At 46.8% G+C, this 10,697-nt stretch overlaps 1 protein-coding gene across 1 annotated transcript in view; it reads left to right on the plus strand.

Moving 5' to 3' along the window:
- Positions 1 to 10,697, plus strand: part of Wdr88 (WD repeat domain 88) — a 38,910-nt gene that overhangs the window by 22,482 nt on the left and 5,731 nt on the right. The window contains exons 7-9 of the mRNA XM_028754199.1: positions 1,305 to 1,492; positions 6,112 to 6,194; positions 7,948 to 8,016. Of these exons, the coding sequence (XP_028610032.1) occupies positions 1,305 to 1,492; positions 6,112 to 6,194; positions 7,948 to 8,016 (340 nt within the window). The remainder of the gene's footprint in view (positions 1 to 1,304; positions 1,493 to 6,111; positions 6,195 to 7,947; positions 8,017 to 10,697) is intronic.

A 10,697-nucleotide genomic window follows, 5' to 3' on the forward strand; every position in this document is an offset into this window, starting at 1 on the left:
TCTCTCTCTCTCTCTCTCTCTCTCTCTCTCTCTCTCTCTTTTTTAATGGCAAACCTTTTCATTTTTAAAATTTATTTATTTATTTATTATATGTAAGTACACTGTAGCTGTCTTCAGACACCCCACAAGAAGGCATCAGATCTCATTGCAGATGGTTGTGAATCACCATGTGGTTGCTGGGATTTGAACTCAGGACCTCTGGAAGTGCAGTCAGTGCTCTTAACCACTGAGCCATCTCACCAGCCTGAGCTGTTCTTTAAAACAAACATTTCTTTTACAGTTATTTATCTATCTTGCATTCTTGATAGGGAGGGAGGGAGAGGAGGGAAAGGAGAGAGAGAAAATTGTGTGTTTGCAGCACATGTATGCTACACGGGGGCTGAGCTGGTCTCCTCCACAATATCTTGTTGGCTCACCACTCTTTTGAGAGTAATAAATTATATATATATATATATATATATATATATATATATATATATTATAGAGACATAATTTATTATATATAAATTTTATTTTTATTTATGTACATTGGTGTTTTGCTTACATGTATGTCTGTGTGAGGTGTCAGAAGCTCTGAGTGACAGACAGGTGTGAGCTGCCACTTGGGTGCTGGGAATTGAACCTGGGTCCTCTGGAAGAACAGTCTCTGCTCTTAACTGCTGAGTTGTCTCTCCAGCCCTGAGAGCAACAAATTCTTAAGAATTTTCATCTGGCCAAGTATGGTGGTACATATCGGTAATCCCAGCACCTGGGAGTCAGAGGCCCTAGCCTGGTCTACACAGTGAGTCCCAGGACAGCCTGGGCTATCGAGTGAGATCTTGTAGAAAGAATTGTCATCTGATGATGCCCTGTTTCATATCTAGCTGAGTGTAGAAATCTTGGGTAGAATTCCTTTTCCCCTTGCAATTTTTTCTTTTTTTTTTTTTTGTTCTTTTTTTTTTTTTTTCAAGACAGGGTTTCTCTGTGTAGCCTTGGCTGTCCTGGAACTCACTCTGTAGACCAGGCTGGCCTCGAACTCAGAAATCCACCTGCCTCTGCCTCCCAAGTGCTGGGATTAAAGGCGTGCGCCACTACTGCCCGGCTCTTTTTCTTTTTCTAAACATGACTGGTCTGACTATTGTCGCAGCCTGGCCTGGAGAGAGTGAGGCTCAGTCTTGAAAACTCCAGCTGGACCATGGTACATAGTGATGAGAAGGATGATAGCCACGCCCACATGGGCGGTGACATTCCCCTCTCCAAGGTCAGAAGCGGTCTGGGGGTCTCCCTGGAATGGCATGCTAGCGTGCACCCCACCTGTGTTTCAGGGCGCATTCCAATGCCATCTCAGACTGCTGCTTCACCTTCAGCGGCCACTTCTTGTGTACCAGCTCCTGGGATAAAAACATAAAAATCTGGAATGTCCACACGGGGGAGTTTCGAAACCGCGGAGCCTGTGTGACTCTGATGAAGGGCCACGAGGGCTGTGTGAGTTCCTGCTGCATTGCCAGAGACAGTGAGTGTGACAAGCACGTGCAAGGACCCCCTCCCTTCCCTTCCTCCTTCTTTTGTGCTTTGCATCTTGAGTGTTGAGATCGTAAATGTGTCCCACCGTGAAGCCACATTCTCTGTCATTTGCCACACAGATGCAGACAAGAGGTGATTCTTCATGACTCTGGCAGGAAGGGTGATGCCCCTCCCACCTCCTTATGCCACTCCCCACCTGTGCACCAAGCCAAGGGGGGAATTCATGGACACATGCTTTCCAGTGGCAGGAAATCCAGCTCGATGCGGCTTAAACCACAAAAGGAACTTGGAAAAAATATTTTTGAGTGTGTGTAAAATATTTACTTAGGTTGTCTTAAAATGGTATTTCTCAGAGTGTGGTCTTTAAAGCATTTGCTTGTTGAAGTACAGCTTTTTCAGTCTCACACAATACCAACAATATTTGAATCTTTGAAGGGGGTTGCAAGATCCTGTATCTTAAGAAGCTCCACCAGGTGCACATAAATAACAAGAACCCACCACCTTAAAGGAAATACTTTCCAACGTCTGCAGTTCTGTAAAGCTTTAATCTTGAATACCGAATCTCCTGAAGGATGCTTAAAACACCCCTTCCCGCCACGTTCTCACGCCCTTCTGCTCCTTCTGCCCTTCTCCTCCATAGGACTTTCCCCACTGGGAGGCAAGGATGTCCTAGTGTGGTTCCCAGCAGGTCTGGTTCTGGCCACTGGCAGTCCTCTAGGAAAAGTGAATTTCGGCATGATGACGTCAGCACCAAGACCCAGGGACAGCTCCCATTGGCTCAGCTTGGGGGCACATGCCTATCTCCGAGCAAGGATGAAAGGCTATGATAGGCCAGGACTGGGCGACTTTTTTGCCTCCAGAGTTGGAGGTGGGAATTGGTACCCTTTAAACCAGAGGGTAGTTAGGCTGCTGCTGTCAAGTAAGGTGGAGGAGGCCAACGGCAGGAAGCCTTCGTCAGTAATGAAGGTTCGGCTAGAGCCCTTTGAGGGAAGCAGCTGTTCAGGAGCCAAATATATGCATGCACATGCACTAACACACACACACACACACACACACACACACACCGTTCTACTGAAAAGTGGGCTCGCCTTGTATATGTGTGAGAGATACAGGGGTTCCCCAGTCATTACACACATGATCAATGTCCTGTCTTGAGAACTGAGAACTGCTAAGGGCTTTCTGAACACCTTTCCTGCTCTGGAAAGCACGCTCTGTCATTTATACATGTTTGTTTATTTACTAGCAGGGCCCATGCTAATCTCGTTTGCATTGTTCCAACTCTAGTATGTGTGGCTGAGTGTGGTGGTACACACAGAGGGGGGGCAAGTGGATCTTTTGTGAGTTTGGGGCCAAGCTGGCAAAGGAGGGTTACAACAGAGAGAATTGCTTCCAAAACCAAACCAAACCAAACCAAACCAAACCAAACCAAACCAAACCAAACCAAACCAAACCAAACCAAACCATCCTGTTTGGAATATCACCAAACTTATATCACTTATGTCAATCTGTGTGTGTGTGTATACACGTGCTCCTATGTGTGTGTATACACGTGTGCATGGTGCCTATGGAGGCCAGAGATATTCTGAAGTTACAGGCAGCTGTGTGATGCCATATATGGGTGCTGAGAACCAAATCCAGGTCCTCTGCAAGAGCAGTATGCATTCTTTTTCTTTTCTTTTTAAGATTTATTTATTTACTTTATGTACTGTTGCTCTCTTCAGACACACCAGAAGAGAGCATCGGATCCCATTACAGATGGTTGTGAGCCACCATGTGGGTGCTGGGAATTGAACTCAGGTCCTCTAGAAGAGCAGTTGGTGCTCTTAACCACTGAGCCATCTCTCCAGCCCACAGTATGTATTCTTAACCAGCAAACCGTCTTCTCTAGCTCCACAGCCATGCACATTTGTTGATATTTGATATTTTTTTACTCTATTTTTTAAGATTTATTTATTTATTATATATGAGTACACTGTAGCTGTCTTCAGACACACCAGAAGATGGCATCAGATGCCATTACAGATGATTGTCAGCCACCATGTGGTTGCTGGGATTTGAACTCAGGACCTCTGGAAGTGCAGTCAGTGCTCTTAACCACTGAGCCATCTCTCCAGCCCTTTTTTTGGTTTTTTCAAGACAGGATTTCTCTGTGTAGCCCTGGCTGTCCTGGAACTCACTCTGTAGACCAGGCTGGCCTCAAACTCAGAAATCCACCTGCCTCGCCTGCCTCTGTCTCGCAAATGCTGGGATTAAAGGTGTGCGCCACCACTGCCCAGCTCTCTTTAAAACTGTTAAACAAGGGACTAAAAATAAATAAATAAATAATAAATAGATAGATAAATAGATAAACAAGTTAATAAGCAGGCACAGTGGCGACATGCTGTTGCACTGCCTTTAGGGGCAGGAACACTGCGCTCTGCTTCACAGAGAAAGCACACCTCACACCTCACACACGAGCTCTAGTGGGGCCTGAGATACATTGAAATTGGCCAACTTCCACACCGGTACTCAACAATTCATGTTAGATAGGATGCTTTTACATTGAAATAGTGTATCGGTTGATTAATTGATGGGAAATGTTGTGACTCGGGTTGTTTGTTTGTTTGTTTGGTTGTTGCTCTTGGTCCATTTTTCATGTGTTTATGTGCGGGCACATGCACCTGTGTATGCCTGAGACCGATATCAGGAATCATCCTCCACTACTCTCCTCTCTCAATTATTGAGACAGGGTCTCTCAATCAAACCCAGAGCTCACAGATCACGTTAGTTTTGCTAGCCAGCTTCTTCTAGGGGGAAATCTCCTGTCTTCGTCTTCTGGGGCTGGAATTTCAAGTGGGCTGACCCACTAGTCCAGCGCCTATGTAGGTTTCTGGGCATCTGAACTCCAGGTCTCAGGCTTCTGAGGCAAGTGTTTCAAACACTGTGCCACCTCCCTAGCTCCCTGAGGTTTTGTTTGTTTGCTTACTTTGTTGTTTGGTTTTTGTTTCCTTGAGTTTTGGGTTGTTTTTTTAAAGTTGGGAGGGCTCAGTGGGTAAGGAGACTGCCAAGTCTGATGACCTGAGTTCAGTCCCTAGTGGACCCATATGGTAGAAGAGAGAATGGATTCTCAAAAATTGTCCTTTGACATCGAGTGCATGGGTGTGTACACACACACACACACACACACACACACACACATGTAATAATTAACAAAACGAAACAAGGCCTGCTCTGTAGCCCAGGTTGGCCTCAGCCTTACGATCCTGCTGCCTCAGTCCCCTAAGTACTGGAATGATAAGTATTCAGCACCATGTCTAATGTGATCACAGACCGGCAGGAACTTGACCCCACACTGCTTCTCCAATCCGTGTGCGACTGATCTGTTGCTGTCATAACTATATGGGACATAACTACCCAGAGTGACGAAGGAAGGGTTCTAGCTGACTGCGTGCTATGAAGTGGAAACTTAAGGTTCTTTGGAAAGTCAGTTGTGGTGGATGGTGTTTTGCTGGGGCAGACACACGAAGGAGTCACACCTGAGGTGGACACAGGTGAAAGGCTAAGGCAGACTCCTGAAGGAATGTTTCACTGAAGCAGACACAGGAAAAAGGATGTTCTGCTAAAGCAACACATGAAAGGACACCTGATGAAGGATTCTTTGCTAACAACTCGTATGTATTTATTGGTCTGTCTTACATTGTGAGATTGAGCTGCATTTGTGGGGACTCACTAGAAAGAAATGCACCAGCCGGGCAGTGGTGGCGCACGCCTTTAATCCCAGCACTTGGGAGGCAGAGGCAGGCAGATTTCTGAGTTCGAGGCCAGCCTGGTCTACAGAGTGTCTTGATCCTCCCCCCACCCCCCACCCCAAAAAAGAAACGCACCAAAAAACTTCTGGTGGTGTGCTGCAGTTTCTTGCCTCTTCCTTGGACTCGGGCTGATTGGCAGAGTGATGTCAGCTGAGACAAGACCCGAGGAGGACACATGGTGTTTGGAGAGTGTATAACCAGGACTCCGTGAACAGTGAGGGAGGCTGAGCTAGGCTTGCTTACAGAGCTAGCTGTGCAACGCTTGTGGATCTTCACTGGTCTTCACTTTGCTGAGAGAGGCACAGCTGAGAACTTCTGCCATTCCTCTTGCTCCTTCCTGCTGAGGCCTGGCTGTCTCTGCTAGGTAGTGCCACCGCTGCTGATTCGTGTTTGCTATCCCGACTACCAAACTGGACTGCTGGTGTATCTGTGAAGTGTTTGTGAGCGGATCGAGCTGTCGCTGGTGACCTGTGAACTAAACTGCCGATTTCCAGACAACACAGAAGGGAGTTGCTCCAGTGTGCCTTTCTAAACAAGTCCACTTCTTTCCCCCTTCCCCATCTTTTCTTTCCCACTGCCTCTGATGGGTGGTGGGCTAAAAAGGGAGGTTAAAGTGTTTAAGAGCCATCATTAAAAGCAGACTTTGAAAAACATTAAAGTTACAGGGCATCATAGAGCCACACCAGGAAGGTGTCCCAGCGTCTTCGGCATAAGCTGTGGCAGTGCCTCACAGATGTCACTGTCAGCCTTACCACAGAGGGGAGGGAGCACTTGACAGAGGGAGAGGGGACTCTACAGCCACACCCTCTTTGTTTTTCAGGCTCTTTTCTCATTTCTGGTGGATTTGACAAGACTGTGGCTATTTGGGATGTAGGAGGTGGCTACCGGAAGTTGGCATTGAAGGTACAAGTGTCTGCACCACGTGATAAATCTAACTCTGTGTGTTGTGTGTGTGTGTGTTGTGTGTGTGTATGGGGTGTGTGTGTGTGTGTGTGTGTGGTGTGTGTGTGGTGTGTGTGTGTGTGTGAGTGTGTGTGCATGTGTGGTGTGGGGGGATATGTGTGCATGTGCGTGGGGGTTGGGGTGGGAGGTGGTTAGGATCCTGCTATTTAGCCCAGGTTAGCCTCAAACTTGTGATCTTTCTGTTTCAGCCCCACCTCTAGTGCTGAGGTTTTGGTTGTAGTCTGCCACTCCTGACGGTATGGCATCTAAGACCAAGGCCAGGGCAATGAAACAGGCCTAGCTGCCTTCTAAGGGTACTGACACCTCTGTGGGGAAGGACAAAGACATCAGTAAATTAGCCACCAGCAGAGAGAGAAAGATACTAGAGTGGTGTCACAGAGGAGGCTTAGGGACTGACCCACAGAGGGAGAGCGGTGGGCTACCTAGAGGAGGCACTTACTTGAGATCTCAGTGGACAAGCAAAGTCCTCAGGGAAAGGCACTTTAGGTAGATGAAACAGCAAAGCCCAGAGCTAGGCAGGAGTCCCAAACCAGCAGAGTCGTGAGGACTTGCCCAGCCGCGGGGCTTCTGCCACCAACAGAGAAGGCCTGTACTCAAGGCTCTCTGTAGTTATCGGGGTGTTATCCAACATGGCAGGAGTCTAGGGCTGGAGGCCTGTATGCCTGGTACAGTCTGTCCATTGCCTTTGGCTGTGAGGGCCTACACCCATGTCTTTCAGCCTCTGAGTCCTCAGGGACCCTATATCATCTACGCCTTCTTGATTGGCACATGTTCACCCCACCCCTACCCCACACAGCCAAGGCTAGTCTTTCTAAGATGAGTTCTTCTAGGGAGATTCCTTGACTGCAAACAAACAGCTTCACGCGGGAAGCTAACCGCACTGTGCTTCCCGCCCCCCTGCCTCCCGTCAAGTTGCTCTGGTCTCTTCCCTGCCATCCTTCTATTCTCCACCCTCTCCCCCCTCCCCCGCCCCGTTTATACAGAATGAAAAGATATCTTTTCATTCCCGGTTTCATCATTGTGTGCAAATGCCGCACGAGTGAAGACGAACGCGGCACAGGGCAAGTGTGGAGGTCAGAGGGCATCTTTGAGGCGTGGGTTTGTCTCCTTCCACTATCACTCTGGGTTCCAGGGATGGAACTCAGGGCTCCAGGCTTGTGGCAGTAAAGCGCTCTACTCGCTCTGCCACCTCCCTAGCCTTTTGCTAAACACTGCAACCTGACCTCTCCTGCTCCTTTTCCCTTCCCTGCTCGGTTGCTCCACTTTCTGTAAGTAAAATGGCAGAGCCGGTGGTAAAAATGCCTAGCCAGAGCCCTAACCCATCAGCGGCACCCATCTCTTCCGCTTCCCCTGTCTCCTCATTGGCTTAAGCTTCCGTGGAAGGCCACAAAGACCCTCCTTGGTAGAGCCTCTTCAGAGGCACTTTGTCAAGCGAAGACCTAAGACCAGATAAAAACATCGCCTTTTATTTCCTCCCAGTCTGCTGAGCCTTGTACATGAGTTTAAAAACATACACAGCACCCTCATATAGGTGCAATGACCTGTCCTTGTGGCTCGCATTCTGCCTTAAGGGTTGGTGGGACCGAGCGTGGGCAACATACAGGTAAAGCAACACAGGCTTGCTGGCTCTTTGTTCTTCTCGCTTTTGTAAAGCATTTCTCCTAGGTCTTTGTTAAATAATTTCTTGTTTCAGGGCCACGAGGGCTGGGTGACGGATGTTGCTATTAGCAACAACAAGAAATGGATCCTCTCGGCTTCAAAGGTAAAAGCAACCAAGCTTTGGCTGACTTAAAATGCTTATCACGCCGCTTGTTAGTTCTTGAGATAGCGGAAGTGGTCACCCCAAGTATGAAATCCGGACTTGGGGTCGCATGCCTGTAATTCCAGCATCCAGGAGGTGGAGGTAAGAAAGCCACCGACAAGGTTTATTAGGGAAAGGCACCTTCCAGCAAGCCTGACTGCCTGGGGCTTGATTCCCAGGTCCCACATGGTGGAAAGAAAAAACCGACTCCTAAATGTTGTACGTGGATCGCCACACACAAGTTGTAGCAAGCTCTTACCCACTAGTCTCCAATAAATAAATAAAGGGGTGTTGTTTTGTTTGTCTGTTTCAAGATAGGGTTTCTCTGTGTAGTTCGGGCTGTCCTTGAACTTGCTCTTTAGATCAAGCTGGCCTAGAGCTCTAGAGACCCACCTGCCTCTGCCACCCTAGTGCCAGGATTAAAAGGTATGCGCCACCACCTGTGGCTCACATAGGAAAAAAAAATTAAAAGACAAAAAAAAAAGTTCCTGTGCAGGCTCAGTCTGATATCTGCACTCAGGAGCTGCCTAGGAATATGGCACTCAGCCCTTTCTGCCATCTGTGAGTCTGTGGATTGCCAGGTGGATCTGGTCTGTGCCGACAATACTTGAGTTTTTGCTGGAGAAGGCTGGCTGGTGGGTGGCAGAGCCGACAGCTGGCTTTGGAGGGCAGGAACCAGCTCACAGCTAAACAGCCACATCCTCCCAAGGCCCCAGATGGGACTCTCCCACTCCACAGCAGTCACCTGGGGACATTCTGGTGACACACAACTGTCCCTCACCCAGAGGCTGTGCCAGGTGAGAGCCACCCAGAGGCTGTGCCAGGTGAGAGCATCAGAGGAGTGGGGCTCTACCTTGACATCTGACCTTTAATTTTGTTTTGAATGTCAGAGGCCTCTAGGTCTGTGAAACAATGGATGAGACCCCACCTACTGAGCATTTCTGCTTTGTGACAGGATCTTGCTGTGTAGGCCAGGTTAGCCTCCAGCTGAAGGTCTCCTGCTTCAGCTTTCTGAGTGCTGGGATTGTAGGTGTGTGCCACAGAGCGCGGCACAGGACAGACATTGCAGACTAAGAACCCGTAGTAAATTCATACTTACGTGTGACGAAGATGTTACTGCTGTAACAGAACGCCGGGAAAAGGTTCTGGCTTTTCAAAATTCTGTCATTCTGTACATTTTGGTTTTCTGTTACATTACTACTGTCATTTAAACAAAACAAGATGAGGTAGGTGACAGAGTAATGAACGACAGGAGTATATGAACAAGCATGTTTAAGAAAATCATAAAAATACTGTGAAACATCCGGGTGGTGGTGGCGCACGCCTTTAATCCCAGGGTGACAGAGGCAGGTGGATTTCTGAGTTCGAGGCCAGCCTGGTCTACAGAGTGAGTTCCAGGACAGCCAGGGCTACACAGAGAAACCCTGTCTCGAAAAACAAAACAAAAAACAAAACCCAATCATTATATAATAAATTACACATAATATATCATGATATGTATTATATATTAAATGGATAAATTATATTATACTATGAATCATATGATATTATTAGATTAATTCAATATCCAAGAAGAATATTGTAATTATATATGTATACTATCTAATAAATAACACACAATACATGGATGTTACATAAAATATAAGTACATAATTACAACATTTTATTAGGTACTTAATTTTTGTACGATATATTATTATATATTCTTGTTTGATTACCATATAGTCTAGGCTGACCTCAAACTCATGACCCTCCCCCCTGTGCCTCCCAAGTGCTGGATTGTAGATATCTCCACTATATCCAGCTATTATACATTTAAGACTCGTAGATACAAGATCATTTTATGAAGAGAACATAAACACGGTGACTAAACAGAGGCTACTTACACGCCACTTCTTAAAACGTGCCCACCTATGGTGGTACATATCTGTAATCCCAGCTTCCCAAGTGTTGTATGTATTCAATATAATCCCTATAAAATGTTAATAGCTACCACACACAAACACACACACACACACACACACACACAGACACACACAAATGATCTTCAAGTCCATAAGGAACCCAGAGGGTCTTTGAGTACCCCAAAACAGTCCTGAATGGTAATATTCTCAATAATGTAATTGATAGGCACATACTTTCTGAAGTTCAAGCCCAACTAAATTAAGAATAATTAACATGATAAATGGCACCAGGACAGACAGATACCTTAGTGGGACAGACCAGCAGACCAATAAGCCATGGCTTACATGGGCTGATGAGTTTGTTCCCCAACCACTAAATGGAGAAGGGACAATCTTTCCCACACATGGCGGTAGGAAAACCTGATATTTACATGCAAACAAATGAAACTGGGCCTTTGCCTCACACAACATGCAGTTGTCCTCGTATCTGTGGGCTTCAATCAACCTGGATTAAAATATTTAAAAAAAAAAAAACAAAAAACCAACCAACCAAACAAAACATTGTCAGCATAGTGGGGAATATCTTTACTCCTACACACAGGAGGCAGGCAGATCACTGTAAGTTCAAGGCCAGCCTGGCCTACATAGTGAGTTCCAGACCAGCCAGGGCTACATAGTGAAACCCTGTAAACTCTCTCTCTCTCTCTCTCTCTCTCTCTCTCTCTCTCTCTCTCTCTC

Source organism: Grammomys surdaster, unplaced genomic scaffold (assembly GCF_004785775.1).
Source record: "Grammomys surdaster isolate TR1022 unplaced genomic scaffold, NIH_TR_1.0 125984, whole genome shotgun sequence".
Classification (NCBI taxonomy): domain Eukaryota; kingdom Metazoa; phylum Chordata; class Mammalia; order Rodentia; family Muridae; genus Grammomys; species Grammomys surdaster.